The 17,841-nt window shown below is 35.5% G+C and overlaps 1 protein-coding gene across 1 annotated transcript in view; it reads left to right on the top strand.

Annotated features, from left to right (window-relative positions):
- Positions 1-250: 250 nt before the first annotated feature.
- ZMYND8 (zinc finger MYND-type containing 8) overlaps positions 251-17,841 on the top strand; it is a 77,631-nt gene continuing 60,040 nt past the window's right edge. The window contains exons 1-2 of the mRNA XM_083802171.1: positions 251-366; positions 1,086-1,150. Of these exons, the coding sequence (XP_083658297.1) occupies positions 1,146-1,150 (5 nt within the window). The 5' untranslated portion in view covers positions 251-366; positions 1,086-1,145. The remainder of the gene's footprint in view (positions 367-1,085; positions 1,151-17,841) is intronic.

Consider the following 17,841-nt stretch of genomic DNA (forward strand, 5'->3'; position numbering starts at 1 on the left):
ATTAAGCTAGTGGTCAAGTTCATACCACAAGAGCTATCCAGTAAGATCTATATATATTAGCATAAGTTTTTAAAATAGACATATGCTGTATGCTTAAGAGGATATCACTGTTGTCTACAATGTTCATTTTGATTAACAAAAGCCTTGAAACTATTCTTTTGCAGTAAAACATTGTGTGTGGGATGCAAGAAAAATCAAGACTTAATGTTGCAGGCCGCCATTTTACTCCTTAGAACCTGTGGTCAAGTTTTCTTCTTTTCTGAAATTTGATGACAGGGTCATCAGCAGTGAAGTGACCCCTTCTACCTATTACAAGTATGCTGTTTTCAGTAGATCTCTAAAGTGCTGAAGTCTTGTCTTTGGCATGTAAGTAAATCCTATTTCTTAAAGCACTGTACATAAGTATTTAAAAACAAACAAACAAAAAACTATATTTCTGTTGCTTACAATTAGTTTTCTGAGATACTTTTTCAGAATTTATGTTATTTAGTATTTGGAAACTGAGATAACTGTTTGGGCCTGCATACAGACAACCCACTTATTTTTCTGGCTACCAGCTTTCCTGCATGGTTTATAATTCCGTGTTTTTGTTGTTTGAACGATTGAGTCCCAGGTTTAAGGACCCAAGATTTCTCTACATCTTTGATTCCACAATTCTGTGTTATACGTGGGCACATATCAAATACAACCCACCTTGTCATTTTGAATGTCCTACCCTTTAAACAAATGAGCTTTGCAAACATAGCTATTCTTAGATGCTTTTTTCCATTAAATGAGTAAACAAAACAAAAACTTAGCCTCTTGTTAAGAAAAGATTATGGTCTAGCCTTTCTGCTTTTCTGTTGATTTATCATGTTATTTATTTAGTAAAGGAATTAAACAGAAAATTATCATCAGCCAGCTAGCTTGAGAACAGCTGCATAGGATTTAATACTTAGTCTCTTCTTAAGTTTTGTTGATTTGTTTTTCTAGTATCTAGAAAGCAAAATGAAATTAATGTATTTTGCAGAGCTGTAGAAATCAACCAGAGATCTGCTTGCCCACGCAGAAGGAACTGAGAATGACTTCTTTATTTTATGTTTCAGTTAAATAAGATGATTTAATTCGGAATTTGAGAAAATTCAGAGAGAAAAAAAGTCATCATCATGGGGTAAGTAAGACAGTTAAAAAATCACAAAGTAAATACATTCAAATTGGCTAAAGGATTTCCTTTTGTGTTTGTGTGTTAAAAGACAATCCAAGACTGGGATTTTTGGTGAGGTGGGGAGGTGTTAGGAATTGTATAAACACAGAATAGCTAGAGACCTTTTCTAGCAGCATTTAGGATCTAAATAGACAAGATAGATTCCCTATGGGGAAGAACCATACCCCATAAGCATTGAGCAGTTCAGTGGCATAAAAATGTATTAATTCTGTTCTTTGGGGTGTAGGGAAGGAGAGAGTACCTAGGAAAGGACTAGCTGGAAAAAATGAGAGAAGAGATGTGCATTCTGTAAATCATGGAAGGAGTATAGTCAGATTTTGGACTGCCAGAGGTTCTTTACCTTTTGCAAAAAAAAAAATCAAAAATTATAACCTTTATAGGTTAGAATCTATAGGTGATTTCTCTGCACAGTCTTCAGTTATAGTCATGTGGCAAAAGGAAAGGAAGAATCATCTGGGTATGACTGAAGTGAGGATGATCTTCTTTGATCTGTCCGGGGCCCAGAAATACCTGAGGGCAAGGGACTAGTCTACCTGAGCCAGTCTGCCGTCTGCCTGTTCTTAAGATACTGGTTTTACAAGACAAAGTAGAAAAAGATCAGGATTTCCAGTCATGGAATGATTTGCATTTGAAAAATATTCTCTTTATGCCAAGCATTTGCCTGCGCAGAATCTAGTTGTTGGAATTCCAGCTTATGGGACAGAGTTCTATCGTAGTTTGAGAAGGAGAATGACAGATATGAAGTAAAATAAAGTGCAAGATACATATGTCAGGTGTTTTGATTTATTCTGTACCTAAAAGCAAAACTTAAACAGGATGTTCTTGTTTTACACAATTGGCATTTAATGCCAAACAAAATAAGACCCAGTAGCAACAAAATAATGATAATAATAATAAAAAGGTTAAATAATAGTAGCTGAGATTAAAATTACAAGAGCCTATTAATCATTGTCCTTTTGGGAATTAAGGAATTATCAGCTGAGCTAAGAAAGGAGTTTTTCTGTCAGAGTATAATTTTTTCATAAAAAAATAGTTTAGTGCTTTCCTCTGACATATAAGATCCAACCACTTTTGCAGACAGGGCTTTTAACTGGATGATTGATATGCTTCTGTATGGTATTTCTTGCTTCTCTTTGTACTTCATAAGTGACTGTAAAGCAGACTTCTACTTCGTAAGAGTTGAAACTCAGCATTTAGTCTGCGTAAAAGTTTTACAAAAATGTAGCTTTGCAAAAAGGGGATACCATTGTGTACCATTAAGTGTACCCTAGTGAATTTTGAGAACTCAGTGCTACAGTTAGAGAGCAGTCTGCCTATTTTTTGATGCTGTACTGTCTCTGAAATAAAGGAAACTGTGTTAATAATGTGCAGGCTAGGTCATGTAATTGGGACAGGGAAGTGAAGAAAGAATGGATTTGTGTCTGAGCCCTATAATTAAAATACTCAATGGGAGTCATACATCAAAAAACCCTTTACAATTAAACAGCAGTTGAAGTCATTTTACTATAATATATAATTGAATAGTTATTGTAGAGCCTTAAGAAAGGCAGGAAACAAGCACTAGATTTTAAGTAGCAAGTAAGAGTGAAAAGCTATCTTGCTGTTTTGTAAAAACCAAAATTAGAAATTCAGTTCAATGTCTGCATCTGGTAATCAATTACTGGCTGTTATGCAATGATGTGCAATTTCTGAGGTGACTGATTGCAGTTTTTATTTAGAGTCTATTACGCAAATAAATACTCTACTTGCAGAGCAGGTGGAACAGTTCTTGCATACATTAAAGCAGTAGTGCCTTCTTAAAAGACCAGACTTCTAATACAAGCTCCTATATCTCTCTGGCTTTACACCACCATTTGTTTCATTCCGAGGCTGGTTCTTTCTTTCAACCTGCAAATCTTATTACAGTCCAACATGACATTTTTGAAGGCTATCTACTAGGTGCTGAAGTGACTGCAAACTAGTTTATAACACTGTATTTAGCAAGTCAAATGTAGTTAATTTTTTTTAGTCATAAGATTTTCTAGAAAGACAGGGAGGAATTGAACTAAAAATAGAATGATTGGTTTAAGGGAAGGTTATTTAGGAGACCAACATTATAGTTTTAATTTAAATTTATTTCCTGTTACTATATTGACTGTACACCAAAAAAGATCTTTCAGATCACAAAGAAAATGCCATTATCGATGGGGTTTCAGTAAAACCTTTAAGTTAAAAACACTTATTTATAAAATGCTATCGTACTGTTGTAGCTTGGTATGAAGATGATTTTGATATCTAGATGCTTAAGTGTTATGTATTTATGCTGAAAGTATCTGTTGGTATTTGTTGGATTGTTGTTCTTTATAAGGTATTTTAGAGTTATTTATAGTTGTACAGAAATAGAGCAATTGAAAGGATTTCACTATTTAATGTAGTAAGTAGATTCTCCAGATATTGCCAAATTCTTGTCTGAATAGTCTGCTTTCATATATACATCTAAAAAGCCAGCTCTGTACATTAGTTTATGTTGGTTTTACAACCCCATCAGGGTTTTTAGCGTATATCATATATATCTACAGGGCACTAAACCTGCATTGTTTTAGTTTTATTTATTTACCTTGTAAAACAGCAATCATTGAATCATCCAGTATATACAATATAATTATTTATTTCTACATATACCTTTTTGCACTTATGTGCTATTTCCCATATAATGTGCTTCCCCCTACACATGGAGTTTGTAGATCTCAATATGCTGTTCTTCAAAGAACAGCTTTCAAGGTCACCAACTGATTAAAATTCTTATATTAAAAGTGTTTTGTCAGAAATGACATTCCAGAAAACAGAAAATGTAAACATTCTAATTAATGTTATATTGTCAAAGTAATATGTGCTTTTTCTGCAGCTTGGATAATGATAATAAACTAATAACTTAGGTTTTCAGGCTTTTATGTTTTTGGCCATGTCTGGGGCAGATTTAATTCCAAACAAAACTATTTCAGGGAAAATTTAAGATAAAAGCTTTTAAAAGATTTCCAGCAAACACTTCTCATTTGCATTTGATTTTGTAAAATATTTTTTTTATTATTATTATGACTCTGTCTTTGTAATAACTATTTCCTTTTCCTCCCTGATAGATTAATAATATGGCAGTAACACTCCCCCCCCCAAAAAAAAAGAAAAAAAATTGCACTTCATGCTTATTTTCCTAATTTTATTTTATTTTTTAAATAAAAGAAGAATAAAAATAGTATATTCAAACGCAGTATATCCACTTGTACTAGAGGCAGGTTGTCATCTGAAATAATTACCACTATGATATATAGAGACTGCACAAGGATCCTATAATTGGTATTAGTTCAAGAGTAACTTTTTTCTCTATGTGTTTTCACCTCAGATAAACTGAATTATTTATTGTATCACATTTTTTCCTGAAAAAAAAAAAATTGCCACTAAAGCATAAATAGGAACGAAAGTACAGGTCAGACCTATTCTTTGACTTTATTGGTAAATAAGAACACTTATGTTACAGGGTCACTTTACCTGAATATTAACTTTGAGAAGGATTTAGACTGTATCAGTACAGAAACAAAAATATACTTTTTTTGCAAAATAATAATAATAAAAAAGATCTGGCTGAAAGGGATCTCAGGAAGTCTGTAGATGAACTTCTATTCAAAGTGTGATCAAGTTGTGAGGTCAGACCAGGTTGCTTATGATTTTATCCAGTCTAATCCTGAAAACCTCCAGTGCAATCCAATCCACATGCACACACCCCAAAACAAAACAAAAAAACCCACAAAGGTAAGCCAGCAGTGATGTTCAGCCAGGCCTTCATAAATCAACTAACAAGAACAATGTGAATGAGCCATGACCATTTGTTAGCAGTCATGTCTGTTTACCTTTGGGAGGCTGAAGGCCGTGAAAGCCTGCAGGGCTTTTAACAGAACCAAAAAACATGTGTAACTTTGTATTTAGACATTGTATTAATTGAAATTTTGGCAACAAAATCTGTGTGTATTTCAAATAAGCACCATCCAACCTGGCTTATAAGGCTGTATTATAAATCACAGCCAAGCTGATGGACATGCTTCTAGAATGCTTTAGTTAGCTAAACTCCCTATTATTAGCCTTATTTCCAAAGAAGCCTTTGTTTAATCTTGATGCAAGGTTATTTTCATGCTTACAGAATGCCTGTATGCTCTTGTGCTAACATCACTGTACAAAACCAGCATATTTTACTTGTTACAGAACAGTCCTTGAGACTGAAGCCTTAATTCTGTTCCAGATCTCTTTCAAGCCCATTAACTTTTGATACCTGATGTTGTCTAATTTTGTTATTTTGGCTTGAAGGTAGCATACAGCTTAACCAAGGAATGAAAAGGCTCATGTTTTTTCAGGCTTTTTCCCGCAACTTGTGATTCATCAAGAAGTCATGAAAACAGAAATCAGCTGAAGAAATATTGCACAATTTCAAGATTCTTTTGGGTGTTGATGCTCAAAAGGAAGAGAGAATGCACATGCCTTTTTTCGACCAAAATATAAAATTCTTTTATATTCCAAGCAGATCACTTGGGTCTGAGTAACACAGAATTTACCTTGTCATTTACAAGGGGAAAGTATTTTATTCTCCTTTCCATGTTTTTACCATTTGTTAAATGGGCAGAGTAATGCTTTATAAAGTGTTTTGCATAAAAAGGTATTGAGGGTTGCAAAGTGGTAACAGTAATACAAGAAAACAGACTAATGAAAAATAAAAAAATAAAAAAGAGACTCCTGGTTAGAAAAGCTCTTCCAGATCCATTTAATATTTCTGTCAATTTAACAATTTTATTAACTGCTATTTTCACTACTTACTCGATAGACACAAGAAGGGCTTAGATACATTAATAATTTTTAATTTGCCTAGAACAGATTTTATTGTCCTTGAAAGACTATAATTTCCATGCATTGTAAAAACAGATGAATGTCCTGGGTGAAACTCCAGCCTCACTGGAGTTAATAGGACCTGGATTTCACCCTAGGGTTTTATGTAATAAGCTATTAAACTGACATTTCAATAGATGACCCCACAATGCAAAGACTAATATTTCATTCATGCATTAATACGTTAAGTAGTCTGTCAAGGAAAAACTAATGACTAGAAATAATTGAAACTGAAAATACACCCCCCCACCCCCTTTTTTTCCCCAATCTGGTTTCCTTATCTTTTATGTGTATGGATAAGCTACCTTAATTTTTCTAGCATTTTAAAGATTGTCCTACCCAAATCAATATTTATAAATACATATTATGCTTTCTTTGAAATCTCCTGAGCTAGTGTCTATGTAGCAGTGTGCTACATATTACATTGGAGTTGCTTAGATGGGGAATCACCTAGCAGCAAGTCTCCTAAAATGGGTTAAAAAATAAAGATTTAATTGTTGACCCTTACAACTACTGAAAGTGCAATAAAACACTAAGTTTTGAAGGGAGTTTAGAGGAGATTTTTTTTCTCCTGGATTTATTGTCATAATTTACTACTATTTGTATTACACATTTATTTATTTGACATTATTGCAAACTATGAGGCTGAGATCACACAAATGAAATTTCACAATTGAGCCTGGGCAGGGCAGATAATAATAGCTAAGTGCTAGATGCAGAGAAACCCTGAAACCTTTCTCTTTCACAAACTTCTTTTTTTTTTGCTTGTTAGATTTTATCCTATAATAAGGAATATTCTGTCACAGCTGTTCACCAATTATATATTCTCTGTAAGCATCTGTTCTTATTCCCCATTAATAATAGCATCATCTCTCTTCTGTGTAGTGGTCACACCAATTAAGCGTTAAAGAAAAAATGAGAATTACTAAGTAGACACCATATAGTGTTCTTGTAAATATAACTAGTATAATTTGTATAACCTAAACTACAAAAGAAAATATGGACAAGAATAATACAGACTTTTCTGTCCAAGACCAGCTCTCTTGCCACTGTAACAGTATCAGAAAGCAAGAACTTAACTGTTCCTTTCTTTTTTCACCACAAAACCTGCTATCAAATTAGCTTTTCCCAGTTTAATTGCTTACTCTAACAGACAGGGAGGTATTAAGAAAAAATATTTCCTGATCATCTGGGTGTACAAAGCAGTGGAAGGTGCAGTCTACACTATTTCAGTGACTGGAGCAATGTTAGGTGTGTGCTAGGTGCATGTAGAAGTTATTGTGACTATGCTTCTGTGGTTTAATGATGTATAATTTCAAGTGTATTAGTGGAGCACGGTACAAGAGGTGCTTGTTATGGCTTCCTTTGTATACATTTTAGAATTTCATAAGGAATTTTATAATATTCTTAATTATCAAGAAATCTTCTGCATCTGCTTTATGTTTCTTTCTTCCTCTACTCATGTTGAGAAGATTACTCTGTTCTGAAAAATATTTTTTTCTTGTTTATATGGTAACCATATAAAACTATTTCATTGATGAGATTAATGAAGCATCAATGAAGACATCTCTTTGTAAGAAGCAGCATTGTATAAAATTTGACAAATTGGCTATAGTAGTTTGAACCAGGTGAGGTAATGGGAACTTCTATAAATTTTTGTCCATCTGTCTGAATATCTTAATTCTGGCTGTTCTGTACAGCCTGTACAAGCATCTCTTCAGAGAGAGCGAAAACTTTGATTCCTTGATGTTCCAGGTGGCTGTTAACAAGCACCTCAACTAGACTTTCAAGTCAAGAACTTTTTCAAAGGGTGGGATTTGGCTTCCTAAGTAGAAGTAGCTCGTGTAATTCTAAGTGCTTTCTGGGAGCTGAGGTATCCTCCTGGGGCTCACATATATGACATGGGGCTTAGCAGTGACTTTTGGCCTTGGGGAGTGGAAGCTAGAGGCTACATGGAATATCCTAGGACATCAGCATTGCTAGATGTCTCTGTAGTTGTCTGAATTATTCTGTTGACATAGGAAGATTTGGGCAGAGAGGAGTGACGGACTAAGTAAAGTACTTCATAATTTTAATGACAAAACTGAGAAGCTCTCTTATGATGCTTGAGCTGACAAATGGAGAGGTTCATTTCTAAAGCACTTCATCGTTCTACTTGGAAAGGTTAACTAAAACAGTTTGCAGTATAGCTCTTTTCTATCATTTTAGCTGGCAAAACAGTGCCATCATGCCATCCAGAAGAGGAGGATTTTTACTAATGTATATGTGTTGCATGGGTATTTTCTCAATAAGAATTTCTGAGAGTTAGTTTCATTTACATTTTGTTTATATGATCAATGTTATCAAAGTAAGGTGGTTTCTTTCTGTTATCGGGAAAAAAATCTTTAAAAAATGTCAGGGAAACCAGAGGTTGAGAAAATGTGATTGGAAATTCTCCTCTCTCAAAGCACATTGTGTGTGGCATTTTTAGGTGAATTAGATCTGTATGTCTGTTGGGTTACTGCAGAGAACACAGATATTCTGAGCTGGGCCATTATGTCCTTTCTGGGTTAACTTGTAAGACAGAATACAACGATACATAGAATAAAACAAAATGTGATTGACATGCTACTTGAAAGAAATACACTTTTTCCCCTATTTTGAAAGACATATGGGTATATATGCCGTTGAGAATGAATGATGTTCTGATTGCAACTGATCACTTTTAATGTAAATATGAAAGCTCAGATAATCTGCTTGGTTTTTAGTTAGTGTTATAGAATTGAATTTAAATCAAACATATCAAAACAAAAAATCAAATGTGCTTAGTGCAAGACTACTAAATTCAAAACATCCTCCAGTGTTGACAGATTTCTGAAGAAATCTGGTCAAAATTTGTGATGAAATCGTACATTTTTATTGAGGGCCCATATGCCTTCCTATTCTTCAGACAGTGTTGTCACGAGCAGGTTGAGATCTTTTGAATATATGTTTACTGCGGTTATGTGAGTGTCCCCTGATGGTGGTAGTTTCTTCCATTTCCTGATGTGCTTTGGTAGAGAAGTCCCAGTTGCTTCAGTATTTTCTGTCTACTGCTGCACCATACAAGAAACAGTTTGTTTCCAGGTTTATTTCTAGCCTTTGTCTTTTTATCTGTGTTTACTAAGATTTGTTTACATATAACTGGATGCCTAACTGCAATTTATATGCCAAAAACATATATGGACTGAGACTTAATAATGATTTCCAATGCTCTGCATCAAGCTTGTTTGTCTTCGCAGAATTAAACTTACACATGAGGTATTTGATGTGGCTAGAGGAAGATTATGCCCTAGCATGAGGAAAGGTATGCAGGCTCTTCAGTCTTCTCTTCCATCAAAGTGCAGGGCAAATGGTTCCACGCTGACCTCACTAAGGAACGACTGAACACTGCTGGCTGGGGTTGGTCTGGGGGCTCAGAATGGCAACTGCAGGTGTAAAAGTCATGCCGGACAGGATAGGATGGCTCAGCCTCAGTCTTGGCGTTGACACCAGCTTGGAGAAGGGTTTACATGTGCTCTTTAATTGCTTTTCTTCCTGCTGCTGCAGCAGAGCAGCATGTACAGCAGAACAGTAGATATGTGTCCCATGAGGAAACCCTAACTCTCAGATGGTCTGTGGTTATCAGGCAGACCAGAGAGTTCTGACAAAATCTGGAAGTGAAAATGAATACAGAATCCTATCACAAAAAAAAAAAAAAAAAAAAAGTTCTGAATAGCGTTTTCTAGGTAGGTGATTATTTGACCATATTTATTTTTTCAGTGAAATAAATGAACACTAGGGGATGCTATATTTCTACCAAAGTTGGGAACAATGTAGGAAAAAGTGCCAAATCTCTGAAATTATTACCCTTTTCTTTGACACACGAGGTGAGGGAAAGCAGCTTTTGGCCATTTGATATAGAAGGGTATTGTGTTGTAACACATCTGAGTGAGTAGACATAGATTGTTTTTTGATTCTTTTCTAAAAGTCTGGGGAAGATGTCCTTTTTATTTATATATAAAGTTGTTTATTTTTGAATATTTTTCCCCATATAAATACCCAGATCAGGATCCCATTTCAATAGGTTACATGCAGAAGTAGGCAAAGAACATTTCAGATACACTACCTACAAAGCTGTTTAGTCCAAGGCTCCAGTTTTAGAAGCTGTCATTTGACAACAAATGTGGAACAGCATGCAGGTTTTGTTACAGGACAAGCCTGGCTGTTTTGCATTAAAACTTGTTTTTCCTTTAAATAATTTACATTGTTTTTAAGTGCTTATGAAAATTTCACAAAATAGAAATATTTAAATGCTGTTGAACAATTATATAAACTTTTGTTGTGTTTTGACATGAGGAACAAATACATATAAAAACGTAAGTAGGTGATTATTTTTAATTTTAAAAAAAATCCTATCCATAAGCAGAAACAACCTTAACTTTCAAAGAAATCGCTATTTAAAATTGCCTATTTTAGCATTTGTTTTACAAACCTTTGCAAATAGAAGCAATACTGAAGAAGTTTTTTTAATTATTACATGAGTTAAGTAAGACCAGTTTTTTTATATATTATGCAGACAGCTGCCTTTTTCTTCTTCTTTTTTTTTTTTTGATAGCCCTGCCTTATGTGGCTATGTTCCTCTATTCTTAAAAAAAAAAAAAAAAAAGCTTGCTCTTAGTTCATACAGTCCCTTTCTTCTTTTCTGGGCTGTCAGAAAAAAATGTTAGTGTCAATTTTTGGGTGCAGTGTGAAAGGCTGGTAGTATTCTATGCTATCCTTCCATCAAGATCTACGTTTTCATAAGCAAAAGCAGACACAGGTAAATAAACTCAAATGTTCACTGCAAATATACTGTGAGTTTTTGTTTGTTTGTTTTATATTATTTTTATTTTTAATATAGATTCTTGTGGAGAAAAAATGGGGGAAAAAAAAGGCCAAACACTGCAAGGTTCCTTTTACTCACATGAATGCAAGGAACTAAGCTCACACAAAACTGCAGATAGTGGCAAGGGCTATAGGAGAGATTTTTATCATTGAGAAGTCAAAGCACAGAAAGTTCAGAGAACTGTCAAATATTTGTATGTAATTTTCTTTTCATAGCAGTGTCTTTGGGGAACAGAGGGGGCAGTACAGACAATGTGATCTAACTGCCCCCAGTTGAAAGCGTCAGCCTCCCTCCCTCCCTCCAGTCACTACTGGTGGCTGCAGAATCTAACCTTGCTGTAGGATTCAGTTTTCTGCAAATTGAGCAAACAGAACTGTCTCACTCCTCGCTTATACAAATAGAAAATCCAGTGTGATGGAAGGAGTTGGAATAAGTGGTTGGGAATGGGGTTGGGAGTCATAGAACCTTTTCAGTGTCCGTAAGCTCTTATGTAATAATGATCCTGTTTCATTAAATTCTAAGGCATTATTTGGGAGCCAAGCCCTGAACATATTTGCAAATAATGTCTCTGGTTTGATAAATTTGCAGTTTAAAAAGTGTATTCATCCTTGTGGATTAGCTCTTGTAGGTGAGGTTTACAAGCATGTAACTACCAGAGCAGAACTACAGATAATCTGTATCTGCTTTAGACCCTTTTGGTGGTCTAAGTCGCAAACATTTCTTTTGTCAGTCTTTATGTAGCTCATATAATTTATCTTAATTTGTAGATATTTCTATCTAAATAGAATTGTTGGTACAGTTTTACCTTTTATATTTTTATTGCTGCTTTTTTTTCTGCTATCATACGAAGATGAACAAAAATGCACAGTAAATTAGAACTTAATTATAACAGCTAGCAAATCATTTTTAATTTTCCTGAATAATGTTTTTTTTTTTTCTTTCTTAAAATGTTTGCTATTGTCCAGGACTGGCTGTTTCAAGATATTCTCACATCCCTTGAAAGGAGTAGTAGTTATAGATATCTGAATGCAGATATTTAAGAGATTAAAAATGCAGGACTGGAATCTGAGGTGATTTTAAGAGAAATACAGCTGAGGGATGGTGAGAAGGACAATAAAACAAGGGTCACAGTAATAATTCTATCCTCCAACAGCCTATGAATGGATGTTGTATAGAGTTGCTTAAGAAACAATTTTAGAATTTTCTTTTGCCACTTCTGCAGTATCTTGGTATTTCCTGGATATCTAATGACACACTGAAATGCAGAATAATATCACAACTTATTTTCAAGCATGCATTGTGCTGTTATATTCCAGCAAATGTATAAAGCTAGGATTAAGCAAGACCGTTATACAAGAAGTCAGAATAATGCTTTATAAAGGGGTAAACCGACATTTTGCTTGAGTTGTTCTTGGGCCTATTGTAACTTAAACACAGAAGTAAATACATTTCCCCTATACTTTCATTCTGTAGTTCCTTATGTGGTTGAAATGTTGCATACAGTCTCATTTTTGAATCGCTTACATCTGACATCTCTTCACTCTAATGTCATGTGAGGATTTGTGGCTTTAGAAAAAAAAAAGTGTAGTGAAGTTCATTTACTGAAAAAGCTTGCAGACTAGTCTTATATCAGTAAAGACTTATTTGTGTACCTAATTAACACACACACTTGGATTTTATTATGTTATTGGCAAGCAGAATAAATACAGCTTGATTTCTTCTGCTCTTTCAGAATTATGTTCTTTGATGTGGGTATACATTTCCTTACGGTAATTCCCTTTTTGAAACAACTTTACAGTGGCACTAATTCAGTCAAGTCCTCATACCTGTCACCTGATAAGGACGGCTTAGTCAACATTGTCTGCAAGTCCAACAGTGCATGAAAAATAACAATCTGTAAAAGTTCTAAAATCAATTCAACTCTTTATGGAGATGTTAGTTACTGTGAGTGAAGTATGTGCTGATTATGGGCAAGTCTTTCACCTGGCTTCACAAGACAATGCCACAACTGGAAACAAGTCTTGCTTCTTTTCAGAGATGTGGTTATATTTCAAAGGCTTTCTTTCTTCCTGCCCTTTCACAAGGTTGAGGAGATGAGGACAGATCTACAGTGTCATTTAGGCATGAACAGAACATAGTTAATAATGTAAAAATGTAGATCCAGTGCTTCAGCATGTAGTTTCACAAAAATTTCTTTTAGTCATAACGACTTTTTAAGTTATCTCAGGCTGCTCACTCCTGTCCTCTTAGTCACGCCACTACAAGTGATATTGCAGCAATGGGTTAAAGTTAGCAGAGTAAATATTTGATTCACTGATCCTGTTCTCCATGTAACCATACTGACAGTTCTGCAAGAAGTGCAGAACTGGATACAGAACAGTGTGGATATTCTATAATTCTGTGATTCTAAGTGTGATTGAGCTGCCTGCTATGGTTGTAGGGAATGAGGAGATGCTCAAGTTAGTACTTCTAATTAAAAAAAAAAAAAAGTTGGTGAAACTATGCGTTAAGCTGTTGTGAAAGTGATAGGACTGAGCATTTGTGGTGGAAAAAGAAACTGCTCTTGAAAGGCAAACTAGAAAAGTGAGATAAATATAGGAATTGGAAGAAAGGGTATGCAGAGCCTTAAAACTGAAGCCAGCCTGCAAATTTACTGGATGGAATAGCACGGAAGAGGTTCTAAGTAAGAGTGATGCAGTTTAGACCTGCATTGGGTTGTGATGAAGTATATGTCTAGGTGAGAGGAAAATGGCTGTGGTGACAATTTGCAATTCCATCCCTTTAAATATTTGGTATGAGCTTTAGCTGATGGACTCCTATGTGAGATAATCATCTTGTATATAAAAAACAAACCATCACAACCAACAATAAAAACAAAACGACAACAAAAAATACTCTTCTATCTAATGATAGAAGGAAAAAAAAAGTCAATTTTATGATTTAAAATGTAAACCAAGCAATCGCTGACTGAAAAAAATAATCAGAAGAAAAATTTAAACCACAGTAATGGGACTATGGTTTAGCATTATCTAGAGTCTGTCCTAAATAATTCTTCCCTAGCAGTAGTGACTCCTCTGTCTTCCTGGGAAGGCCATGATATCAGAATAAATGCTATATGCAGGATGTCTCACGCTTGGGCATTAGAATCCCTTGGTGAAACACAGACTTCTTTCAGGATTTTGTATGCAGTTCTCATGCAGGGTTTCTACATCCTGATACCCACAAGCCTTGCATGTGCAGTGGGTTGGGCTCATCACTGTGTTGGCACAGTCTGGCCGTGATAAGTTCACATGCACTCTGGTGTGGTTCAACTTCAAGGTGGATATGCTTTAGGTCTGACGTGCAGTATATCTGCGTATGTCCCACAGCTGCTTTCCAGGTAACTGAAGAAAGAATTTGGTTGCAGATCAAATACAAAATAAATTATATCTGTTCTATTTCCTATAGAACATCCAATTTAAATGTATACTAACAAAAATCCTGTTTTATATAGGATATCCAACAGCCCTACTCCCAGCTGTTAAGTCTAATCTAGGGGTGAAAGAGATTAAATATATGGCCTTATGCCTTAAGATAACATAGGCCATAGCACCTCTTTTGAAAAAGGTACAGCTGCTAAAACAAGGCTCAAGGGTGTGTGTTGTTTTTTTTTTTTTTGGGGGGGGGGTAAAGATAATTTTGGCAGATGATTGAACGTGAATGGAGATTTTCTTTGGAAGCAAACATACATGAGGCAGTAGTTAAAAAGGCTGTCAGAAGAAAATTTCATAATGCACCAGACATTCAGTGTGTATTACAAAGAAAATCAGAATTTTAATCTGTAGATAGTGACTGATCAGTGTCATCCACAACAAGTAACCTAAATCAAACGTATGCAAAGATGTTCGCCAGGACAAATGCAGTTCTCCAGCAGTGGTTTCTGGTGTAATTTACAGAATTACCAGCCTTCTTAGGCAGGTTAATAAATTTAGCATCCAGCATGATTCTAAAATTTCAGGAGCTGCCTTTCCAGATCTTGCTGGATTCTCTGTCAGCTGGCAGTCTTGTCCTCTGGTCTTTAAGCAGTTACTGATACTTGGGTAGATTCAGATTAAAGCGTAGAAGGGGGTGGGGAGAGGGGACTCTTAAAGGAAGGATACCGAATTACAATATTTCATGTTCCTAATCTAGAAATTAGCATTCTCAGTCCATAACTTGGAAATGCAGGATGAAGCTAAAAGCCCTTAAATGCAATGTCTTTCTCTTGCGTTTTGCTAATCCTTTGAGAATATGACATTCTTCCTTTTGTGTATCTGTTCAAAACGTTATTTTTAAAGTTTCATCTTTTGTCAAAGGAAAACATCACCTGTGTTTCCCTTTCTGCCACTGATATTTTCACCCTACAGTACTTACTCTTGGGGAGACTGTGAATAACTGGCTGCTTCCTATAGGGGAATATATCAAAACCCCTGCTTCTGTCACATAAAAAATTCTCTTCCTTGGTGTGATTTATATACTGGAAAGCCTCAAGAACAATTATTTAGCAGTATAGTTGCTTAAAATGCTGTTTTTTGTTGGTTTTTTTTTTTCATTCTTTTTGACAGTGGTGTTTGATGTGTGCACTTTCTGGAGATTCTGCACAGTGGGCACAGTTCTTTGCAAAGAGCTCTAAATATAGTAGGTTGCACTTCTAACATTGTTATCTTTAATTTCCTTTTGACTGTATTTGTGCTTTCCATCTTTCCCTTGGTTTCTCTCTTTAGCCTTTTTTTTTCCTGCATCACACCCATGTTTTCCTTTAACATCTCCAAAGCACTGAAAAGGACAAATACTAGCTAATCTAATCTCTCCGCCCTCTCTTCTGCTTTAACAAAGCTTTTAGCTTCCCCTGTCTCTCTCTTTTGTTTTCTTTTCCTTTCCTTTCCTTCCCTTCCCTTCCCCCTCCAAAAAAATTCACCACTCCTATGTAAAATAATCGGTCGCGCAGGACATGAGTTCATCGTAACTTAACAGACAGAATCTTCTGAGTTTTCCAGATGTACCTGTGTGTTGTTATACTGGGCTTGTACCTCCAGTTGTAAAGTGTATGTAGGGACAAGAAAACAAAGAGAAGGATATTTAATGCTTTTCCCTCCTGATTCCTGATGGAATTATTTTGGCTATTTTAATAGCGTGTCTAATGGCTGAATGCAATTGTCAGATTTACTTTCTACGTTTTCGTCCTTGTTCTTGCTAATCACTGAAGGATTATAAATTTTCCTTTTGCATTTGGGCCACCATTTTCTTGAATCAAGAGGATAGGACCCTAGGCCTTTTCTAAGGCTGCTTCTGCTTCTGTCTGCTGCATGCTGATTCTCTCCTATCAGTCCAAGCGTGTCAGTTTGGCAGTGTTCCCAGTCACCATCAGCGCTGCTGCATTCTCGGAGTCAGGTCTGGCTTAGCACAAGGCATGCACAAATTCAGTGTGTTAAGTTTTACTCCCTTGCTGTACTTCATTGGCATTAGGATATATATTTAATAAATAGAATAATATTGAAGTAGAGCAGTCAATTAATGAGCATCAATGTTAATGGCCGATAATCCTCTTACTTAGATATGCTTCATGGATCAAAATTTGGATATTTGTGTGTTGGGGGCTGGTATCTCTGAGTGGCATAGGGCTTTAGGTATGCAATAAGAAAAGAAACTGATCTTGAATGATTTAAACTGTTAAAACTGATGCAAGTGTTCATTTGAATGTCATGCATTTCCAGTGCTGTCTTGCTGCTGCAGTGGGCTGTATGACTCCCTTTATAGCAGCACTCTAGTTTCTGCTACATTCTTAAAACAGAACAAACTGCCAGTGTAATCCATGAGCCTTCCTGCTCCCTGCCCTGAAAAACATTGCCAAAGCTAAAAAGGGAAAATGCTTCCAGCAGGGACTCCAGAATTACTTACGAGATGAGAATTTATACTCTGGGCTGTTAATCCACTGTTGCGGCCTAAAACACAGGAACACAAAAAAATGTAAGCATGGTGATAGGATGGTTTGGCAGTTTTCCTTTGACAATGATATCTCAAGAAACAATCTGAATTCAGTATGGGACAATGCAGAGTAGCAGTATTAATTTTACTGGGTAGCATAGGTATGAGTCATGTCGGCTCACAAGCAAAGAGGTTTGTATGGTGAAGTAGTTATATTGTGAAAGATACTGGTTGGAGCTAAGGGGGGGCATAAGCCTTATTTGTGGTGATTGTTTTCGGCATAATTTGCACTTGGGTAAAGCTAGTGAAGTGCATATATTCTGTTTGCAACTGGTCTTGATTTATGGGAGAGGGTTTTCTATAATCATTTTTGCACAATTCTAAATCTGTTGGCATGACGTTTATTTTGCTTTTGTTATTTCAGCTTGTTTGATAATTATTGTTTTAATATTGAATTTCTCTCTCTACTACTCCATTAGTTCTTCTTTTTGTATAAATAATCCTTTGATAATATGCAGTGTGTGTCAGAATCACCTTTTCGTCTACAATTTCCATTATAATTTGTTCATGGCTATAGAATGCTAATACCTAACTACCTAATACAGACGCAAAATTCTGAACAGAATGTAATGCCTTGGTGGGGCATTTCTAAAGATTTGACCTTTGGAATACTCATATGGAGTCGACACTTTCTTCCTTCCTGGCACAGTGATAAATCCTCCCACTTTCACTGCATTAGGAAAGAGAACTGAATCACAGAATTTTAGGGAAAGGAATTAATGCATTTTTGAATAAAATGTTTGGGAATTGGCTCGAGATCAAATGGATCACTTCCACGCTGTTTTCTCATTTTGTTTCATTTGCAGAATTTCAGTAGAAGATAAAAGGTAAAGCAAAAAAAAAA

Source organism: Anser anser (assembly GCF_964211835.1).
Source record: "Anser anser genome assembly, chromosome: 16".
NCBI classification, from domain to species: Eukaryota; Metazoa; Chordata; class Aves; order Anseriformes; family Anatidae; genus Anser; species Anser anser.